General features: G+C 36.1%; 1 protein-coding gene across 10 annotated transcripts in view; it reads right to left on the bottom strand.

Annotated features, from left to right (window-relative positions):
• The window catches only part of Pkp4 (plakophilin 4), a 217,792-nt gene that overhangs the window by 91,481 nt on the left and 101,899 nt on the right, over positions 1–24,412 (bottom strand). For 9 of the 10 annotated variants that reach the window (XM_042683404.1, XM_042683397.1, XM_042683403.1 and 6 more), the window contains exon 3: positions 10,717–10,829. In XM_042683404.1, coding sequence (XP_042539338.1) covers positions 10,717–10,829 — 113 coding nt within the window. Of the gene's footprint in view, positions 1–10,716; positions 10,830–24,412 lie in introns of those variants that run through there. The other variant, XM_042683406.1, reaches the window with a different exon arrangement.

Below are 24,412 nucleotides of genomic sequence, written 5' to 3'. Positions count from 1 at the left end.
GATTAAAATGCTTACAGGAGAGAATGGCAAACTCCTTCTACATAATTAACCACAAAAAGTACATGAATGGTAGTACAATCATTTTCTTTCTTTTTTTTTTTTTTTAGTACAATCATTTTCTACAAGTCTTGAATTAGTATTTCTGTGATGTTTTGTACCATGAAGAGTACACAGAAGCACAGAAGCACACACAAAGGCAGCCACATCGAAGTCAACACATAAGCAGCCCAGAAGCATTTGCACATGGGACAACAAATCGTGGAAGAGGGGGGATTGGAGGCTGGGTTATGGCTGTCTTGGAATAGTCTTGGAATAATTAGCATAGACTCTGTCTGGGAAATGAATGCCACTGAGGCAAGAGGGAGGTCATGAAAATCAGGAGACATTTTCAAGAATGTTCAGTGCTAACATGGGCAGAAATTGGTTGTGGTAGCTTATGCCCACTCAAGAGAGTGACTGGGAGGATTGTTGTTTTAAGTCAGCTGTGGAAAAGCTTAGTGAGACACCAACTTAAGCACATAGATGTGGTGACATCCTAACTGTCAAGCTCAGCTACATAGGAAGAATAAGTAGGAGGATTGTGTCTTGAAGCTGGCTCAGGCAAAAAACATGAAAGCACATCAGAAAAATAAGGCAAAAAATAAAACAATTAAAATTGAGGAAATAGGCCAAGCATTAGAGGGCCTACCAAGTGCAAGGCCCAAGTTCAAACCCCAGAACTACCCTAAACCCAAAAACTTACTCAAGAATAGGCTAGAGGTAATTCCATTAAAGTAAGAAAAATATAGCATGTTCTTAATTATATGTGGAAGTTTAAAATTGTATCTCAAAGAAGTGGAGGGTAGAAAGGTAGTCCGGGAGGGCAGGGAGTGGGGGACACAGAATGTTTATGTGCACATGGGCACCATCTACAGATGAGTAACTAACTTCTCATGGTCTACAGCACAGTAGGAGAGCTTTGATTAACAAGAACAAATTGAACATTCCAAAGTGGCGAGCATAGAGGAATGTAAATGTTCCTAACATAACAAAATGATAAATGTCTATCGTAACAAATATGCTGATTATTTTTATCTGATCATTACACCTATTCAAGTACTGAAATGTCATACAGTGTTAAATAAATTTGTACAATTACAATGTATCAATTAAAGTAAAAACATATTAAATAGGAATATTACTGTTACGTTACTAGTAATATTGTAAAACTTCAATGGAGAATGACTACACCATATAATAATGTTTAAGTATTACAGGTATTTAAAAAGTGAGCCAGTTGATAAGTACTGGGTATTTCAGACCTGTAATCCTAACTACTAAAGAGGCTGAGGTCTAAGTATTTAGTTCAAAGCCAGCCTAGGCAGGAAAATGTCTGTGAAACTCTTATGTCCAATTAGCCACAAAATTCAGAAGTGAAGCTGCGGTTCAAGTGTTAGAGCACTAACCTTGAGCAAAAAGAGCTCAGTGTCAGTGCCCTAGGTTCCGAGTTCAAGTCCCAGTTAAAAAAAAATGAGCTAGTATCTATGAGTGTCAAAGAGAAAAATCAAGGTGAAATTATAGATAAATTATACTATTTGTATATATTTAAGAACCAACATAAACTATTAGCCACATTTATGTTATGATTTTCATATATAAGTGTGTTTATATATGCATATATATATATATATATATACAATAATAAAGTTACACAAAGTAAATCACAAAATGACACTTAATGGTTAAGCTATAGAGAAGGGAGAATGGGTCAAAGGATATTGTTTTAGTATTTATTTCTTTAAAAAAAAATGAAGCCAACGATGAACTCTCAGTAATTTTCAATTCTGGAATGTGAGTACTTAAGTTTTTGTGATATCATTCACTATACTTTAACATTTCTCAAGATAAAAAGGATTAAAATATATAGGCAACCTCAAAATAATAGTCTAAAGAAAATATAGTATTTAAGAATATTGCTGTTGCTTTGATATATCAAACTATGATTAATTCCTATTAAACTACAAGGCAAACTTTTTTTTACAAAAAGTATCTTCAAATTTCCTATACAGGCTATATTAATACTTAAGTATTTTATCAACATGAACACATGCTTTAAAAAAACTTAAAGATTGGGCTGGGAAGGTGGCTCAGTGATAGAGCGCTTGCCTTGCAAGCCTGAGGCCCTGGGTTCGATTCCTCAGCACCATATAAGCAAAAAGAAAAAAAGCCGGAAGTGGTGCTGTGGCTCAAGTGGTAGAGCGCTAGCCTTGAGCTGAAGAGCTGAAGGACAGCGCCCAGGCCCAGAGTTCAGGCCCCACAACCGGACCCAAAAAAAAAAAAAAAAACAAACTTAAAGGGTAAAGGCTAGTAATATGATTCTTATTTTGATTCAATAATTCATTACTATTAAATAATTGAAGACTGGTAATTACAGAATGTGAACCATGAGAAATTGCTGGAAATGAAATAATGTTATTCTAATTAAAACGGTTCTTTTAAAGATAATTAAATAATGGCATGGTACATATATTTTAAATGCATAGGTCTCTGAATTTTAACAAGTAAATTTTCCTCTTCATTAATTAGAAAAATTAACATGGCTATGTTGTCTCCATATTTAACCAAATATACATGGTAGTCTTAAAATAATCTGAAACTAACACTAAATCCAAAATTGTTTTTTGTAGTTCTTCTCACCTATATCTACTTAACATTTTTAAATGCTTAGTCTAAGAGATAGCTAACTCATTTTGGAATTATTCACTATGATTAAATGATTTTTTTTCTTTTTTGTGCTGGACAGTCCTAGGGTTGAACTCTTGGCCTAGGTACTATAACTGAGCTTTTGCTTGAAGACAGTTCTCTACACTTGAGCCACAGTCCACTTCCGGATTTTTGGTGTAGGTAATTGGAGATTAGAATCTCATGAAATTTCCTACCCAGATAGGCTTCAAATCAAAACTCAGATCTTAGCCTCCTGGATAGCTAGGATTACAGTTGTTAGTGTCCAGCTTTATTCCATTGTTTAAGGACAGCATTCAATAGACAATTTTTGTGTGTTTACCAGTCCTGGAGCCCTGAACTTCGGTCAGGGCCTAAGTACTGTCCCTGGACCTTTTTGCTCAAAGACTACTGTACCACTTGAGCCACCAGTTCTAACTTTCTGTGTTAGCAGGACCTAAAAATCTCATGGGCTTCCTGCCCAGGTTAACTTTAAACTTCGATCCTCAGATTTCAGCCTCCTGAGTAGCTAGGATTATAGGCATGAGCCACTGGTGCCTGGCTAAAATCCTTTTTCAAGTATTTAGTATAAAGTCTGAATTTTACATGTTTACAATTTTAGCTTAAAATAAGGAAATCCAAGCTGGGTATTGATACCTCACTTCTGTAAACCGAGCTACACAGGCAGAGATTTGAGGATCACAGTTCAAATCCAGCCCAGGCAAGAAATTCTGTGAGATTCTTAATTCCAATTAACCAACAAAAAAAGCTGGATGTGGAGTTCTAACTCAAGTGGTAGAGTGCTAGCCTTGAGCACTACTTTAGCTCAGAGACAGAGTCCAGGCCTTGAGTTCAAGTCCCAGGACAGGCACAAAAAATAAAAAAATGAGAATCCAAACTTACACTGTTTTAACTTCCTTGGGCTCACATGTCCTAGAAAAGTCTTAGCTACACAAATTTAAATGAAATACATAGAAATTGTTGCCACTCTGATTGATGTGTATCTCCCAGATGAAACTGGCTTGTGCCTGGAACAGCAATGAGAGCACTAACTAAAAACACCTGGAAAACTGCTGCACAAAGTGTTCCAGATGAGTGACTGCTGGAGAGCTGCAGGTCAGGCAGACCCATTTCCTATCTTTTAGAAAGGTGACACTTTATTTCACTGTTTATAACAGGAATTATATTAGAAAAATACAATGTTACTAAAATTTGCTCACAACAATATCCACTTCGTAAATATTCACCATGGAGAACTCAAAGAGTGTCCCTGATCATTATATACACATATTTAGTGGTTATTTCCTCATTTTGTCTGAATTAGAAATGAAGTCAGTTTTTTTTTTATTTGTTTAACCATTAAGAGAGTCACTAGTGACCAAATATAATACTATGAATGAAAACTTGTAGTGAACGTTGTAGGACATGCTTTACCTACTGTAAATTTAAAAGTAAAACAGCACAGACAACTAACAGCAGAAAGTAAGGAAAAGAAGGCGAGCCTTTGTGAGCTAGTGGGATAATGAGTGAAAAGGCCCAAAGAAATCTGTGTGCTCTCCATGAGCCCAATCCAGGAACACTGAAAGCAAAGCCTGGACATTGCTCCCTCCCAAACTCCAAATTCAGCAGCATTCCTCATAAATCCAAAGGCAACAAAGAAAGTATGATGTTGTCACACAATGGAATATTACTTGGAAACAAGTGGCATGGAGAGACATGGATAAATCTTAGGAATACCATGATAAGCAAAAGACCCAAAGATCATATATTGCATAATACTATGAGTGGGAAGGGTTTTTTTTTTAAAAGGGGGATTGATAAAAAAATATTCTAAAATTAGGCAGTGGCAATGGTTAAACAACTCTAAAATATTCAAAATACCAAAATTTGAACTTCAAAAGTCTAGATGTTAAGGTATATGAGAAAGTGTTCATTAAAACTATTTTGTTTAGGCAAGTAAGAGTACTTTAAGTAAAAGTCACATAGTTCTGAAAGTGGTAAATTAAGTAAAAAAATTGTCCAGGGACATTCATTCAGTCTTTTCAAAGACTTCATCTTTAATGAATATATTATTTGAGGAAGTTCATTTCCCAATAACTTAAAAGCATTTACTGAAGAAAGAATCTGATCCATAAAAAAGCATTTTCTGTTACTCTCAGGCCTAAAATACTTTTTGAATTTTTAATGATCACTGGAAGTCTGATGGGCAGGCACCAGCAGATGACTTTATAAAATGTGAAAAACAAAAAAACCCTGAATGGCTATAGGGAACCAAATCTTTTCATTAAAAATAAGTGGAGGAGGGCACTGGTGGTTCATGCCTGTGATCTAGCTACTCAGGAGGCTGAGATCTGAGGATCACAATTCAAAGCCAGCCCAGACATGCAAAGTCCCTGAGACTCTTTATCTCCAATTAATCACCAGAAAACTGGAAGTGGTGCTGTGGTAGAGTGCTAGGCTTGAGCAAAAGAACTCAGACGATGTCCAGGCCTGATTTCAAGCCACAGGTCTGACCAAAAAAAAAAAAAAAAAAAAAGTTTTACTGCTGATCAACTTTCCAAAGTTATCAATGTTACATGGTATTAAAATGTCCATGTTGTAAATCTCTTTTTGACTCTGATATACAGAAAAACTTAGTGTATCATCTTAACAAGTAAAAGCACTAGGATTTGCAATATAAAACATATAGAGCATGTTTATTTATTTGTTTGTTTTTCTAAACAAAGGGTAGAAACTAAAATGATTTTCTGGACAAGATTTTTCTGGGTAAGACTCCAAGTCTCTTACCAGTAATACGTGTGAATTTCTGCACTAAGCATTTGAGAGACAGTTTCAAATTTTATTTTCCGGTCATGGGCTTGAACTCTGGATCTGGGCTCTGTCTCTCAGCTCTTCAGCTCAAGGTGTGTGCTCTACCACTTGAGCCACAGTGCCACTTCTGGTTTTCTAAATGGTTTATAGGAGATAAGAGTCTCATGGAGTTCCTGCCTGGGCTGACTTTGAACCATGATCCTCAGATCTCAGTCTCCTGAGTATCTAGGATCACAGGCGTGAGCCACCAACGCCGGCTTTCAAAAATTTTAAGATGAACATATTGATATTTACTGAATCTTGCATTCTGGATATATTCTCCTAGCCTTCATGGTTTTGTTACCAACAAGATGAACCAATAGCTTGATTTCTTTGCTTCAATGCAATATGAACACAGGCCATACCTAGTACACTAGAAGGCTGTTCTCCTTGCTACACCTATCTGGCCAAGTCTTCTACCTGCAGTGTACATGCCATTGGCAGGCTATAGCAATTTCTATCTGATGCCAAATTGCATCAGTAGGCCTCCAGCAATTGCTTCCTTGGGAATTTTGTTGGCAAGTAGGAGTCATTGGAGGTTGTTTAAGGAATAAGCCTATATGTCAAAGTGGAAGTTTAGGCACAAGATAAAAAGCTACTAACAGGGAAATACCTTAAAGAAAAAGTAGTTGCCAAGAAAAAAATGCAATGAATGTTAAAAAGCAGTTGCTTCATATTTAGAAGGTCATGGAAATGTTATCTACATTGTATGTGGTGGTAGTCACAAAACTGTACACCAAAGTATCAGTTAAAGTCATAAAGGTGCTGTTACAAATGAGTGGATTTTATTGTAATTTATGCTTCAATAAACCTGGCTTGAAAGTACAGTAGGCATCTGAGAGTTAGAAATCTCTTTATTCCTTCTTCCACTTTACAAAAAGTCTAAGATGACCATTACTTAACACTATAGTAAAACAAAAAACAAAAAAACAAAACAGACTAAGCATATGGCCTTGCCCCCCCCCCCCCCCCCCCCGCCCTGCTCCAATGACATTGGGTGCATAGGAGGCAGAAGCAGCCGCATAAGCAGGTTAGTAATGCAGCCGGTAGATTTTTACTATCCTTGTAGCCCCTTAAATCTAAGCTCAACGAGTGAAAGAACTGTCTTCCACTGATGATACTGAGGAAGTAAAAGACCAAATCTCATGTTCATCAAAATTTGGATTTGAAGGCTAGCAACTGCCTAGTATATGGGAAACAGGAAGTTTAGATGGCACATTTCTCCTTGTGTCTCCTTGGGAGATTTTCCTGAGGTAAACTGCATAATAGAGCATTCCCTGGGGATCATTTCTGTTACTAAAGCACATTCGCTATGTGCCCAGTAGACTGCAACACAGACCATTTCACATATCAGCACTCACTGCCATCCTCCATGACTCTCAAAGGCTCTGCAGAGAGAAATAGTCATGGCAGGCTGCCTGCTTAGTGGACCTGAAATTGATCCATCCTGGGACACATGCTGCTAGGCATTATCCTGAGTGAAGCTCAGTGTTGGAATTGGCCCTCTGTAGAATTACTTTTAGCTAAGGTGCTACTCTGTCCATTTATATTCCATTTAATGTCAGAAATACCCCTGTCAACCTGTTTTTGTAACTGATTGGCTAGAAACCAATGAAGATGCTACTTGCTTCATCTGTCATCTTTTAATGGGATCAAACAGGAAAAACCCTTAAAGCCTCAGCCCTACTAGGGGAGAGCAGGGAGGTAGGGTGTGGGGGGTTGTGAAGAGTCCTCCTGAACAACTTGGTTTGGTTTTATGTTATAGACATGTAATTTATAGACATGTAAGTTTATTAGTGCTTTTGTCTTTGGCATACCTACTAGGATAACAGAGCCAAAGTGGCTCTCTCTCTTACATGAAGGCTATATGACATAACACATTTTTTTGGGCACTATTTTATACTTGACTTCATCTTATTTTTTTTAAGTTTTAGTCTTCCCCTTTCCTTAATTTTTCCACTCTATTTTGAATTTTTATATTTTTAAAGATGTTTCAAATAATTTGGGATAAAGTGAAATATGAAAACACACATATAGCAAGAATATATTCAGAACAAATGTATAAGCTCACATTTAAGGCTATGTAAGGTTGTAGTGGTGGTCTAATACAGCATCTTTGGATATTATATTAATATTGCTAGATAATACGTTTGTGAAAAATAAAACAATTGAAAAAAATCACATAAATAAAGTTTTGTGACTAGAAGACAATTGCTTCTAAAAAATTTATTAGTAGAAAAATCTAAGTAAGTTCACTTTGTGGCACACCGCAAGTGAATTGAAAGTGTGAGAGAACCAAAGTGCTTATTATTAAAGCCACTCGGTATAATGTAAGACTCATTTATGAACTAGATCCTTCTTCCATTGCCTTGTTGTTCAAAGGGTGGAGACAATATGGCAAAAACTTTGGACATTTGAAAAGTCAAAAACACTCATTTTACTTTTTCCTTTGAAATTCTTCCAGATCCCCAAACAATATGAAAAATAACTAGTGGGGCTGGGAAGGTGGCTCAGTGGTAGAGTGCTTGCCTTGCATGCTTGAGGCCCTGGGTTCGATTCCTCAGCACCACATAAGCAAAAAGAAAAAAGCCGGAAGTGGCACTGTGGCTCAGGTGGTAGAGCGCTAGCCTTGAGCTGAAGCTGAGGGACAGCGCCCTAGCCTTGAGCTGAAGCTGAGGGACAACGCCCGTTCCAGAGTTCAGGCCCCACGACTGGAACCCCCCCCCCCAAAAAAAATAAGAAAAATAACTAGTTATAAAATTCTCCATTGCTGAGTGAACTCACTACATTAAGAATGAGCAAAATCCAGCAGGAAGCTTCATAAGTAGCAATTCTTCTTTTGAACTAATTAGAAATGGCTGACAGGAAAGGGGATGTAGGTGGTAAAAACCAACTTTTAATTTTTTCTTTTTTTTTTATTGTGAAAATACTGTACAGAGGGGTTACAATTACATGGGCAAGATAATGAGTACATTTCTTATCAAACATTGTACCTCCTCCTTTGTTTCCCAACTTTTAATTTATATCCTTACACTATGGCTCTAAAATGGACAGTTAGAGGAATTGCAAGAAACAGAGGAGAGGTGTGTCTCTCAAGTCACATGTTAAAATATTTTCTCTCCGTTTGCTGGTATGCTGTTTTCTAATATTTCCTTGTTGGAGTGTAGATGTAGTAGTCATTGAGATGAACAACTGTTCCATAGTCTTCTTGGGGCCATGGGAAAGCTCCTGAAGGTGTGATGAGAACAAGGACAAGGAAATGCAGATACAAAATAGATTATCTAATGGCATAACAACATCTGATGATCTCCAAACCTACATCAAACTTTATCATTCATTCAATGACAATCTATCTGGGTGACAGGGATGTGGAATAGGAAAGGCCTCACCACATAATTGATAAGCTGATGTGGGCCCAGAGAAACAATTCTGATTTTCATTGAGAGAGAGAGAGAGAGAGAGACAGAGATAGAGAGAGAAAGAGAGAGAGAAAGAGAGAGAGAGAGAGAGAGAGAGAGAGAGAGTTTTCTCTGAGGAACTTGGAAAAGGCTATAAGGAAAGATTAACATTTAGTTGAAGCATTAAGAGTATGTGGGAATCTGGCATGCCATGGGAATAAGACAAGCCAAGTGGATCAATTACCATTTCAACTACAGTTTACTAAGATTACCACTGAAATTACCATTTCAACTAAGAGATTATTACAGTTTTTCATACCAATTGGTAAATATGTTGGGAAAATATATCAGACCGTATTATTATTTCCTTTGTTAATGCTAAAGCTGTAGATAAAGTAAAAAAAAAAAAAAAAACTGAACAGAATTAAAACTAATGCTTGTTTTGCCAATTTCCTTCATTTCTTTGATAATTTACTTCATTGACAGAATTAGAAACTTATAATTCATAATTTTATACCTTGATTATTATTATTATTATTTCTTTTTGTCAGTCCTAGGGCTTGAACTGAGGGCCTGGGCACTGTCCCTGAGCTTCTTTTGCTTAAGGCTAGCACTCTACCACTTGAGCCACAGCACTACTTCTGGCATTTTCTGTATATGTGCTACTGTGGAATCGAACCAGGGCTTCATGCATACTAGGCAAGCACTCTACCACTAAGCACATTCCCAGCCCTCCCCTTTTTTAAACTATAAAAATCTGCCTATCTAGAAAATTGATCTAGCAAAGTGATCACAAAATTTTCTATTTGGTTTAAGGAGTTATTGACTTTTCTATGCTTTATGCATTAATGAACACAGCAATATACACAAATGTCAACAATTTATATGACTGTCAAGAGCTAGAAATGAAAAATTCAGGGAAATACAATTTGCAGTGCGATGGTTTAAAATTCATACCAACAAGCATCATGAAAAGAGAAACTGAAGACAGCATTCTATTCAGCAAAAAAAAAAAGTTTTAGATTTTTTTTTTCCCTATGAGTAACAGAACACACTGAGAAGTATAAGAATTACGTGGTTATATCTATTAAAGTACAAACAAACCAAGCTTAAAAATGTAAGCAACAGAAATTTCACAATACACTTCCTAGAAATGTGTAATTACTAAGAAAGAAACCCACAGATAAGATAATCAGCTATTTAACTAAGTATGCCATAGTAATCCCTATAATGGTCTTTTAAAGAAGAATCAGAGGCCTAATTAAGTGTGTTTTTCAGTCATACACTATTTATATATTACTGTATACAATTTACTATATTTAAATTCCTGATTTTTCATGTAGTAATCAGTAATTATATTCTAGAAAAACTCAACTAAAACCTGACATTTAAAAATACTCCTTAGTTAAAAAAAAAATCCACATCCAGATTTCATAGCACTAGTTAACAAGCTTTACCAAACAGCTAGTAATTAACTGTGAAATATCCATCAACTGTGTCTCCATACAAGACGTAAAACTTCTGTAGGCAATATAGCTTCTTTTGGTATTGAAGTTAACCAATAAAACATAAAACTCTTTAGACACAAGACTGAAGGATAATCAATATTGTAAGAGGCTTCTCAAAATTAAAATAAATTGACCTTTTTGTTGTCAAACTTGGGAGGCACGTTAACAGGACAATGCTAACAGAATCATGTGCTACTTCTAGGACAACATAATAAGAAATGTAACTTGAGATGTGTAAAGAAAGAGCCACTGGCCCGTACCTGGTGCTGGCGATGCTTGGTGATTCTGCTCCAAGCCTACATCTTTCTAGCTGACTGGCAACAATCTGCCTTTCCACTTCCAGTTCTCGTGTGAGTCGTTGAAACTGAAGCTCCTGTGATTCAAGGGAATAAAAGGCATGTAAAGCAATGTAGTTTGCTGCTGAGACAGATATGAGAATTAATGTATGTAACAAGAAACACAGGAACGCACCCATAACATAGATCTATACGCAGTGGGGCTTTGTTAAGTGCTAGGTCTGGATGATATATTTGTGGCTATTTTTAACTTAAAGGCACCAGAGTTACCAGGTTGGTTTTTTTTTTTTTTTTGTATATGATTTTATCTTAACCACAGTCTTTTGTTGTTTTGCCATATTTTGCCATACTGGGGTTTGAACTTAGCACCACTGAGCCACACCTCTAGCCCTGTTCCCCTTTACCCTTGTTATTTTGAGATTAGTGTCTTTCTCAGTCATGTGCCTGAACCAACACCTGCCTGCTTTAGGTTTCCCAGGATTGCTGGCTTCACAGGCATATACCTCCATGTCCTGCTTCCCTCTGTGTGGATGAAGGCTCATAGACTTTTCCCTGGGGCTGGTCAGGAACAAAGGGCCTCCCAATCCTCAGCCTCCCATGTAGGTTGAGATGACAAGCATGCACCACTGCCTGTGTCCAGAAGAGATTTCTAGAATTTTCCTGTCCAGACTGTCCTCAAACCAGATCCTTCCCATTCTCAGCTTCCCAAGTAGCTAGGACTATAAGTATAAGCCAATGGGCACCCAGCAAGTATCAATCCTTTAAATAGTGTTTCTGTGACATGCCATATTAAACTTAAGGTTTGCAGAGACTTCACTTGAAGAGCTTATGGAAGCACAGCAACCCATATGAGCTACTTCCTCCTCATTGGCTGATTTTTCCTCATAATATAATGTATGGAGAAACAGCATTCAAAATAAAAAACAAAAGTAAATCTCCATGATGAGAATCACTTTGCTATGTTTGATAGAAAGCCATTTAACTAAAGAAAAATCCATTCCAGTCCCACAGAAAATCTTGCTATATTTGTCTACAACATAATCAACAAAATTTGGCTATATTCACAAATGTATTCAGGAGCAAAGGAAGAGAGAAGAGAAAATGAAAGAGAATGAACTACAACATGGAAATGTGCTAAAGCTGGAAAGATGTCTAGAGAAATTATATTCGTCAATCTATGCTACATCATGAAGGCAAACAAATTCTATTATAAGAATAATGCTTGAACTTTATTTGTACTTCTTTCATTGTTAGCTTGATGGGATTCTAATAAATAGCCTATCATTCAATAAAGCATCTGAATATCAAATCACACACATTCTGAAGGCTTTAAACTACAGATCCTATCTCTAAGACTATCTCAAGATCCTCTGTATCCTATTCTCTCCTGATAAGTCTATTCAAAGCAAATGCCAAACTTTAAGCAGTTCAATTTGACAATGACTATTGATTCAAAATACTAGGCATATGAAGCTTATAAACTAATGAGAAATAAAACTAAAATATCATAGGTATTCATTATAAAACTTTGAAGAGAATATTAACTTCCTGTGGAATTAGGCACATGTACCATCTATTTGAAAGCACTGGGTTTGCAAAGCCCACAAGCAATTTAAAACAAACAAACAAGGAAAAAAAAAAACAACCTCTGAACCCCTTATCACCTTCTAATATTCAAACTCATTTCCTAATGAACCCAATCAGTATACTCATATTAAACAGGGCATAGGTGAATATTACGTGGCTTATTAATGCTGCACAATATGATCACAATAGGTAAGAAGGGCCATGCCTGCCTCTGCCTAACAATTCCTAGACTGCTGTTTCTTAATAAAAAGAACCAGTAAAAAAAAAAACAAAAACAGAAATAAACGGTGAAACATTCAGACTTAAGCTAAGACAAATTTATCAAACAGCATTATACTTTTCTTGCACTATTTCTTTGCTCTTAAATGACATATTTTTGTGCCAGGTTTATTCTTTTATTCAGTTTATTATTAAACACATAATGTTTGTTACTGTTTAAATGACCTTGCAAACAACATTGCAAGGAAATGGCTGGAAAAAATCTTGCTTAGAGGCAAAGGTGGACAGTTTCCTATAACCCTTTTCCTCAGCAGAGACAAGTGACTTTAGCACAGCCTAGAAGTTGCACACTGTTCTAGACTGTGGTAGACATGGAGGTTTCTGACCTTAAACTGGAAGCTCTTTTATCTCTCTTCTTCCTTCCTGCAGCACTCCAATATTAGGTTTCAAGGTGAAGATCCTAATTACCTCCATGCAAACTGCTTGTCTATGCAATATGTGGTTTCTTTATCTGATCAGTTTTATATTCCTGAAAGCTTAGTCTCAAACTCTATTCTCCACTCCTGGAACAAAGTAAGCACTAAATGTAGTGCTTAGATTAGCCTGTTTTCAATTAGAAGACACCTTGCTTTAAACAGCTACAGGAACTATCCACAATTGAGCTGTTAGGAAAGCCTGAGTTCGTAAAAAAAAGAAAAAGAAAAAGAAAAGCCTATGTACCTGTGATATAATGTTCCTATTTAAATGCTGGGTAATTCCATTAGTATTCTCATAAACTAAATAAAGTTCACATTGTTCTCCTATTGGCTATAGAGTTCCTGGCATTAAAGAAATCACATTATTATTGCTGTTAGTGTGTGTGTGTGTGTGTGTGTGTGTGTGTGTGTGTGTGTGTGCGCGTGCATGCTCGCGCACACGCGCCAGTCCTGGGACTTAAACTCAGGGCCTAGGTGCTAATCCTGTGCTTTTTTGCTCAAATCTAGTGCTCTATCATTTATGCTCCACTTCTGGCTGGTCTTTTGTTTTGGGATTTTTTGGGGGGGGACAAGAGTTAATTGGAGACAAGAGTCTCATGGACTTTCCTGCATAGGCTGGCTTCAAACTGTGGTCCTCAGATCTAAACTTGAGTAGATAAAATTATAGGTGTGAGAACACAGAGAAGTGAAGTTTTTTCTTTTTTTATAAAAAACACCGAAAGTATCCTAACTAATGTGTGTCCACACTTCTTATGAGTTTTGTTAATGTAACAGAAATCAGAGCACCAAAAAAAGAAAGAAAAGAAAGAAAGAAAGAAAGAAAGAAAGAGAGAGAGAGAGAGAGAGAGAGAGAGAAAGAAAGAAAGAAAGAAAGAAAGAAAGAAAGAAAGAAAGAAAGAAAGAAAGAAAGAAAGAAAGAAAAGAAAGAAAGAAATCAGAGCATGAGGTAGCTAAAAAGTATGGGATTATGCTGTAGGTAGTAGCTCAGGTATGCCATCCCAGCTACCCAGGAGGCAGACATTTACAGAATCATGGCTCAAGACCAGCCTGGACAAAAAAAAAAAAAAAAAAAAAATTAGTGATATATCATCTCAACCACAAATTGGGTACACACCTTAAAATTCTGGCAACACCAACTTAAATAGTCGAGTCATAGTTTTAGACCAAAAATTTTAGTTAAAGGGCTGGGAACGTGGCTCAGTGGTAGAGTGCTTGCCTTGCATGCCTGAGGCCCTGGGTTCGATTCCTCGGTACCACATAAGCAAAAAGAAAAAAGCCGGAAGTGGTGCTGTGGCTCAAGTGGTAGAGTGCTAGCCTTGAGCTGAAGAGCAGAGGGACAGTGCCCAGGCCCAGAGTTCAGGCCCCACGACTGCACCAAAAAAAAAAAAAAAAAAAAAATTAGTTAAAAAATAACCAAGGGCTGGGAAGGTGGCTCAGTGGTAGAGTGCTTGCTTTGCATGCATGAAGCCCTGGATTCGATTTCTCAGTATCACATACACAGAAAAGGCTGGAAATGGCGCTGTGGCTCAAGAGGTAGAGTGCTAACTTGAACAAAAAGAAGCTCAGTGACAGTGCCCAGGTCCAGAGTTCAAGCCCCAGGATTGACAATACAAAAGCAAAAATGAAAACAAACAAAAACCTTAAAACAAAAAGGGACATGATTGTGGCTTAAGAGGTAGAGCATTTATTTAGTAAGCTTGAGGTCCTGAGTTCAAAACCCAGTACTGCCAAAAGAAAATAAGAAACCTGGATTCTTTAACTGTTATGTAATATGTATGAATATTTGCAAGTAAAATATATGCTTGCTTTGGTGTAAAATGATGACTGTTGCCCTACAGAATCTAAGCTGAACACCCACTCACATGTGCCTGGCACCAGGGTGGAGGATGAGGATATAAATATTTGACAATTTTGTCTCTACTGGCTTCTTAGATTGATGGATGAGGAAGTATTTTGCACTAAGATAAAAACATGTTATGATTTCCAAAATAACTCATTAAGATGATTATGCAGAGATATAAATCTATATATTTAAATTTAATTTATCCTCCAAACATAGATTGTGAAGGCTGATCCTTAAATCAGAATATAAAACTGGACATGTGAGTTATAGGGAGATCTTAGGTTTGTTCTCTTTTGAGAAAAAAAAAGTGGGAAGGGAGGAATTAATGTTAGAAGTGCTTTTCAATAATTTTGTAGATCAACTTTCTCATACTTTGGCAAGCAAATCCACAAACTTATAAAGAATGTCAAGTCTATGAATAAGCTCTAAAAAACAGAATCAGTTCAGATATATTCCAAAGGTCTTATCTATCTTTACTTCATCTTCCTCACGTAAACAGTGATGACTGACTGACTGACTGAAAAAAGGACCAGAAGAAAAAGCAAAACAAAACAAACAAACAAAAAAAAACTAAGCTCCACTTTCATAACACAAGAAAGAGATGAGCTGACCAAAAAGTGCAAAGCAGGATTTTCTGTACGCGGTACCAGTAGAGGGCCTGTGCTGTTAAAACTCCTTCAGTGGTGTCTTACTTGAAAAAAATGATAAGAAAAATAAAAATAAACATAAAAAAAAATAACTATGACCATGGAAATACCCTTCTGGGCGAGCTGCATATACATGCTGACTCAAGTGAGAATAGAAAAGACCAGACCTAGACTTGCTCAGAGTTCCCTGGCTATGGTTTTGAATTCTGCAAGGTATCTAATGTTCTTTCTTGTCTAATCTGGCATTTCCTTCCTCTCTCCTCCACAGGTGTTCATCTATGACAAATTTTATACAGACAATTTTTTATCTCAATGACAATCAAATCTAGAAGAGTCTTGTGTTTTAACTTCTTGCTACAGAAGGATAGAATTTTCTCCAACTCCCAATTTCTGAATATTGTGAAACTGTTTATAGAAAAGGTATACATGATTAAAAACAGTGAACTTATGTGTAACTGAGTCACAAACCAGCTAAAACAAATATTAAAAATTTTCCCATTTTTTGCTTCAGATTCCTTGAGAAATAAAATATATAACTTTATTTTGAAACAATAATCCTTGTCTTTCTGCTACTGCATACTTCCAGAGCCACAAATGGTATACCATGTTGCTCTGTATATCCATATGATGTGTATAGAATGAATTCTACAAAATACATTGTGCTTTGTAGAATGCTTTTGGTATTGAAATATAATTTTTAGATTTAACAATATCAATACATTTATGTCTAACTTACTTTCACTGCTCAATAGTACTCTATTTTACAGTTAGAGCAAAATGTATTCATTTTCTCATCATGATGAACCTTGGGTTGTTTCTATTTGCTTATGCAATTAAAAACATTCTGCAAAATAAACATTCTTGAATAAAACATCTTATGTGTACGAGACAGACTTCTCCAATGAAGAGGTGGAGGTGGAATTTCTATGTTAAAAATATGGACCTCTTCAACTTTGTTTGATGATAGTTGTTAAACTCCTTTTCAAAGTACATGTATCCATTAGTAACCAACCTGGCACGGTGGAAGAGTCCTGATTTTTCCACATTCTCACTGTCACTGATTATCCTCACCCTCCTTCCTTCTGTAGTCGAATACTTAGGTTGTATTTTGTAGTTCCCAGATAACTAACATGTTTTCCTAGGCCTAAAGTCTTAAGAGGAAAATTCTTCCCTCCTGCCAGCACCTAGACCTGCCATCCTCTGTGGAACAGGCTTTTTTTTTTCAATCACATTACACTAAATGTGAGCATGTATATTTCTATCCCTGGGCAAGGAATCTCACCATCCTTCCACCTTGGGCATCGCTTGAGATCATTCAGCTTTGGCAGCTATCTTCACAATACAAGCAAATGTTAATGCTTATTCAGTGGAAGATTTTTTTTTTTAATATATTAGTTTTAGTTTCTGTAAATGTTTTACTTTCTTCCTAGCTTAGACATGCCTTCAAAAATAGGATGTAAGGGTTGGGAAGGTGGCTCAGTGGCAGAGCACTTGCCTTGCATGCATGAGGTCCTGGGTTCGATTCCTCAGCACCACATAAGCAAAAAAGAAAAAAGCCAGAAGTGGTGCTGTGGCTCAAGTGGTAGAGCGCTAGCCTTGAGCTGAACAGCTGAGGGACAGCACCCAGGCGCAGAGTTCAAGCCCCATGACCGGACCCCGCCCTCTCCCAAAAAATAGGATGTAAATACTTTGATTCAGTGTATTTAGTTTTATTCAGGAGAAAAATGGTTAGAGTATTAGATGTACAACACAGGCTTTTCATATTTTCTCCTAATTTCTCTTGGCTATATCTAGGGGGAATTTCTTAAGGCCTATATTTAGCTATTTCCCTCTGTGGCCTGTTCACGATTTCTCTCTTGTACTATATACTCTTTTCCCAAAAGACATTTGCCATTTCAGATATTCGTACTTGGATCTTCTTCATGTCTGCTTGCTCTTGCATGGTCCTTTAGAAACATTTCCCTTTTTTCTTTTCCTTCTTTATGTTTATTATTACCTAAATTTCCTCAGTCCTACAAGGGGTATCAATTAGAAATTTCTGTACCTCTTTGAAATTGAAATACTGGGCATCCTGCACCTGCACACAGGACAATGGTCTCCTTCTGGCTCTGGAAGTGTTAAGTATCAAGTACTCACACTCCTATCCATGCTGATCAGCAGGAATAGCTCCAATCCAACCCCTGGTTGTAAAGACTGATGTTGGCACCACAAACAGAACATGTTCCACCCTTCTTGGACCCTCATTAAACCCTCACCAATAGCCACAGCGTAACATCTCCTTTTCAACTGTGCCCTGGGGAAAGTCCATTTCAGATTACAAATTGTTTACCTTTTTCCAGAATATTCTCCATCTCTATGTTACTAAGAATATTCTCTATTCTCTAAGAATAGTTCTTTTCTAAAAATACTACATTTTCTCTGGAGCGAATCAAGCAGTCTTCCACACCCCGGTCTGAGGTGCCTTGAAGAAGGAAAGTGGCTTTTATCTGGCTCCTTGCCACCTCTGCTTCTTAGCACAAAGTTGTTTATAATATCTTTATTGTAAGTATGTTATGCAATTATTCTCATTGTCAAGGCTGGGCTAACAATGTCTCTTGTCTCCTCTTGGATCTTGCCCTTTTTTCTTTTTGGAATCTTCAACATTTCAGTTTAATACATTCTTATCTAAAAACATCAAACGTTAGGGTTCCTCAATCTGCCTTCTTCTCCTTTGACCTCTTTTGATAAATATTTTGTTGTTAATTGATTACTGCCACTATCTTCATTGAAATTCTGATTCCAAATGTTTTTACAGTTTTCTCCTAATACAAATTTAAAAAATTAATGAAATATATATGTAATATGCATATGTTTAATATATGCTGTATGTATATATTTAATGCATGTAATATGTAATAATTTGAAAAAATCATCATATGCAAAAAATTACCTCATATTAGCAACACATATAAAACACAATGAGAATTCACGGTGTGGTTCAAGTACTAGAGCTCCTGTTTAGCAAGGTCAAATCCTGCCATCATCAAAACAAAAGCAGGCACAACAAATACCAGGAATAGCCAATACCTTTCCATGCCCTAAATCCCATCAGGAAAGTAATGAGAACCATTTATATTAAAAGATGAAAAACTTACTTAAGAAATATTGCTTTTTAAGTCTCCTAAAAATATTTTATGTTTCTGCCATGGTATACTGTGTCATGTAGAACTAAATAAAAGGTTAAAATTTCAAAGATCCAGGCACTTGGCTCAAGCACCCTCTGCCTGTTCCCATGACATTTTATGGTATTAACCTCCCTCCACTTCCCACATTCAAAAGATGAGTAATTATGGCCATAATCAGATTGATGAGGTTCTTCAGCTAAGTATAAGGAACTATTTTAAAATATTCCATAATCTAAGCTGGCACTAAGACCAAAGCAGCCATATATATATATAAATAAAGTCTTGAACTTCTCAGCTTTAAGATGTTAATTCCTATTGTAGAAGTGATCGAATGTCTTGATCATTTATCACAATCTACTTAATAATGGACAAACCATTATTATGTCTTCTTAGTAGTCTTTAAATCAATAGGTACTTAATTATAGAAATAACTAGGCACATGAACTCTTCCCTTGTGTCAGTACAATCCGGATAACTGAACTAGGGGATACAATACATATTCATTGCTACATAGATTGCTATAATGCAATGCTAATTATCATTATAGTATATAGTATAAATGCATTATAATACATACATTTTACAAATTGAAAATTAAAGTAAAAAATTTAACCCTTTTGTCTACATCATAAAAACTGAGCCTACAAATGAAACTGCTGGTGTTGCATTGCCTGGAGATATGAGAGATGTCATTTCTGCCATGTCTTCGGTGCTCTGAGCTAGCCAACAAGCTGCCTACATAATTTTTATTACAATAACAGAATTCTAACAGAAGATGATCAATTGTTTTATATTGCTACTAAACTACAAAAGAGAAATACCAGGATTGAGATGTCTTGTTGCCATTAATTTTAATGAAGCAGATTTTTTTAAAAAAGCAAAGTTTACTAGGTATTTTAAATTTATATTCTAAAGCTTAGGATCTTATCTGTAACTTAGTCACTATGATTTTATTTTTTGTTAGAAAATAAAGATTAAGAAACACACAAGCAAAGTTATTGCTTGGAGCCAAGTACAGAGGAGAGGCTCAAAGCAAGCAGGTAAAAGCCAAGGCTGACTGCTTCCCCTTATTTCAGGCTCTCACTGTAAGTGTTTTCGTCTTCCAACACTTCCCCCTTTCTCGCACGTTAAATGTTTCTCAAATTCTGACACTCAGACTTTAACACTGGCTGAATCCATTTCCTTCCTGGCCATCCTTCCCACGGCCCTCATACAGGCTCACAGTAACTAGGCTGTTAGGCTAACCTCTCACTAAAGCTTCTCCCCCACAGTGTTGGTGAAGGGAAATGCCTTTGTCTTTTGTATTTTTTCCAGATATCTGAAGGTTCATACTACTCAGTAACCCTTATCCTTTACTGATTTTACTGGGTTCTTGGCTTAGAAGTATTTTTTGGGGGGTGGGGTGGAGAGTGGTTCAGGGGCCTGAACTCAGGGCCTGGGCATTGTCCTGAGCTTCTTTGTGTTCAAGGCTAGTGCTCTAGTACTTGAGCCACAGCTCCACTCCCGGCTCTTTTAAATTGTTTATTGGAGATAAGAGTCTCAGATTTTCCTGTACAGGCTGGCTTCAAATCATGATCCTCAGATCTCAGCCTTCTAAGTAGCTAGGATTACAGATGTGAGCTACAGGCACCCGGCTATATTTCTTTTTTAAATTTGTTCAAAAGTTGCCACTTCTTTCTTCTTCTTTTCTTTTGAATGTTTTATTATCTTTAAGTAGTTGTACAAAGGAGTTGTCATTCACCAGAGCAGTTTATGTGTACATTTTGATCAGTCACCCCTTCCAACATTCTCACCAACCTCATCCAACCTCCCCCTTCCCTCACTTAATTTTTAGGTTATGTATTGATTTTTTTCTTCTACCTTTGGCCCCACCTTTTCCCTCTTATAAGTACTCATATGGAATCAGCCCAGATGCCCCTTGATGGATAAATGCATCAAGAAAACGTGGTATATATACACAATGGACTTCTACCCATCCATCAGAAAGAATGATATTGTACCATTCATAAGGAAATGAAAGATTTGGAAAAGTCAGTTAGTCCCAGGGAAACACAGGCTGCATTGTTTCCCTCATTTGCCGGAACTAAAATGTGCCTCCAAATCTGTATGTAAACACACTCGGTAGTAAAACAAATGGTAACAAATGAATGAACTGAAGTATAATATACTCTATGGGGAGCTCTAATGGTATAATTCTTTGAAAAGACTAAGTCAAAGCTTTTTAAATTCCATATCCTTGACCTGCAAAGTTGTCAGTTACCCTCTTCTCATTGAGAATTAAGTTCTGAAATCAACTATGGCCTTCTCACAATACCCTGTAGTATAAATTATAAAAGTCCAACTCAGCCTTATTATAAGGCACTTCATATGTTTGGTGCTCAAATATTTAAATCTCTGGTCATACCATTTCATGCAGCTATTCTGAACTATTTATATATTTTTTACACTTATCACTCAAGAGGTTGCCTTATTTATTCCATCCACATAAAATATCACCTTTCTGTGAATACCTACAGTCCTTTGTTCACCGTTGGGGGAGCAGGGTACTGCCATTACATTTTCTCCATTTACTAAGTTAGATTCTTGAATGGAATCTGTATTTCATTCTTTTCAGAATCCCTCGAGCTCCTTGCAAAAATAAGAAACACTATCCAATTTATTCAGACTGACTTGTATACTATATTTCATTTGGTATAATTGATTGCACAGTGTTAAACTGACTGATTTCTAAGTATTATTGTAGACAGGAATAACACAGTATATACAGTCTTTTTTGAGCATTTCAAAGGTTAAGAGTAATCATCTCCTTAATATAATTGTAAAGACAGTTACAAAAATCTATAATAAAAAGGAATGTTCTACTTTTATTTAAAGTAACAGAGACAGGGCTGAAGTTAGAACCTGTTTCTCAACATTTTACTGACTATTCTTCCAACAAATTAGCTGTACTAACAATTTCATATTATTCATGATGGCATGGACAAATAGTATTTTTCATCAATAATGTGTGCATAATTTTAGTAGTATTTTGCTTACTGTTGTCTCCTGTCTCCCATTACTTCTACCTATCCTTACCAGTCTGATTCTCTGATTTTTTTAGGCATCATGTCCTGCTCATCAGAAAATCAAAAGTTTCTCCACATTGACCTATGATTAAAAAAACAAAAATTTGTCTGAGTCTTAGTATTTCAACCGGTGAAACAGCGATGCTTTCTGTTTTTATTTCCATTTGCCTTCCCTCACACAAATTAGAAATAGCTCAAGTGAATGCTTTCTTCTGACTATCTTGTTTACTTTTCTGTGTCAGTACTGGGATGTGAACTCAAGGATGGACCAAGCACACTATTAAGTTTTCACTCAAGGCTGACACTCTACCACTTGAACCACAGTTCCACTTTCCAGTTTTTTATGGATCAATTGGAGATAAGAGTCTCAGGCTCTTTTCTGTCTTTTGAATAAAATTATAGAGTAAAATTAGAGATGGAATTTGTGTATAATTAGAGCAAGAATCATAGTGACCATAATATACATGTGCTAAATAAAGTATACAAATATATGTGCATAATATAAATAATTCTGGCTTAATTTTCTATTAGTTGAGTTTTTCCCTACTTATATTTAAATTCTTGTACTTGCAGAAGTCCTAGTTGTCAAATAGATATTGAAGCAAAGTGACAGCATAAGGAAAACCAATACTGGGAGTCAGTATCAAGTGCCACTGTAAATAACAACTGTAGTTGCCATGTAACAAAAAGGCAGTTATTTGGTAGAATTATTGTCAAAATCATATTGTTATTTCCTTTTCCCCCACATTGTTATCTTCTTTCAAATGTAGGTTTTGAATATCTGATTAGTATTTATTTTAAATCTCATTAAGAAATTAGAAAAAATAGTTTTAACAACATTAACAATTTATCAGGTTTCTGAGTACATATATACTTCAAAATTATTAAAAACAATGATGCATGTCACCAAATGTTAGATGCTGATTTAGGGGTTAATTGAATATACAGTACATGGTAATAATTCAGATAAATCATTATTTGCTGAAATGAAAAGCTAAAAAGAATAAATGACCAGTGTCCCAATTCCTTTATGTAGACAAGTATACAAGTACACAGCAAAATATAAAAAGAAACAAAGCCACATTTAATCTTTTTTCTTTAGAATAACAGACCTAGCTCAGGAAGATTCTTACAACTAAATTAAGTTTTCAGAAGATAGTAATTGTTCTATTTGCTTTGCAGATGTTTTAACGGCCAATGTGTATGTGTATGTACAGTAAAATTAGAATGTGCATTTATGCATTTATCAGTTGTACCACAGAAAGCTAAATGGTTCCTTGAGAATGCTTGTCACGTGGCTAAAGTAGTATTAGAATCTTTTTTAAAAATCTTAACTCTATAATTTTCCACTTTATATGTAAAGTTTCATTTTTAAACTTCAAAAATTATACTAGGCTTCTTGGAAAATAAGGGAGATAACCACATGGTGCTATTGATAACCCCAAGGTATATTTAGCCCACAAGGATCATTAAGACATAGGATGGCACAGGGCTCCGTCTGGCTATAGGCAGAGTCCAAGCTTCATGAGTTTGCATTCAGAAAACCGCATAGCCCAACCTTCAGGTCCACAGTGCCATATTCTTGGTATTTTCCATATTTTATAGTCTACTGTGATGCTCTGACTCTCTTACTTTCCCCTTAAAAATTCACTCTAACTTAACTAGTCATTCCTATTGGATACCTGTATATTCCTTATTAATCAAAAAAGGAAGGCAAGTTAGGAACAGAGGCATACTCAATGCCAAACTATACATTCAGACTGTCTCTAGTCTGGATTCAGTCTCCAGCACTAAAACTAATTAACTAAATCTGACAAGCTAAGTAATGTTGCTTTTGACTTATATTAGGTCTAAAGGCTCTCAGTAAAAAAGGAAAAGGAAAAAAAATTGTAGGAAAAGAGGGGTGCCATATTTGGCTACATACTATTTTAACTTTTCAGAATAATTTACTTGTCTGAAAGAACTTTTAAATTAGCATACTAAGATTTTTCCTTTTACATATATATAGTACATGCTCAAGAATCAGTTCATTTTCTTATTATGTAATGTCAAATGTCTTACTTTCTCTTTCTGTTAAGTCATATTATTACTGGATATCACTGAGTCAATGCTGGCTGTGGGTAAAGCTCTCTCATATATTATCTTAATATCCTTAAAAGGCACAGGCTAGTTTTGGGCTTAGCAACTCTAATTGGGAGCTAAAGTAAGGACATGTTCTGATAATCAAGTAGTAAATTTCATTTGGCAAATGAACAACGTTAGTAGTTTAACATTACTAGTAATATAGATATTAGTAGCCATTCAATTGTTATAATTTTTATTGGCATTTAAAGTAGACATGATTTCTTAAAGCAATACTTGTCAAGACTCTCAACAATGTTCAAAAAATATAGCAGAAAAGTATTATCTACAAGGATGAAACCAGTCAAACAGCATTCCCCCCCCCCCAATAACTTAAAAGACAAGTTTCTTTACATATTCATCCATGCATAGATTTGACTGTGGTGGATAGAAAAAGAAGAGGTGTTTAGGGAGGGAGAGGTGTAGAGGGGGAGAGGCAGAAAAGGAGAAAAAGAGAGGGGAGAAGGAGGAAACAAAGGACACTAGTATATGTGGACTCTGGAGCAGTGATCTAAATTTGATGGTGGTCTAAGCTGAA

This window comes from Dipodomys spectabilis, unplaced genomic scaffold (genome assembly GCF_019054845.1).
Source record: "Dipodomys spectabilis isolate Male_0828 unplaced genomic scaffold, ASM1905484v1 ptg000081l, whole genome shotgun sequence".
In the NCBI taxonomy this organism is placed as follows: Eukaryota; Metazoa; Chordata; class Mammalia; order Rodentia; family Heteromyidae; genus Dipodomys; species Dipodomys spectabilis.
The sequence above is the reverse complement of the archived record's forward strand: the minus strand, read 5'-3'. Positions and strand labels throughout refer to the sequence as shown.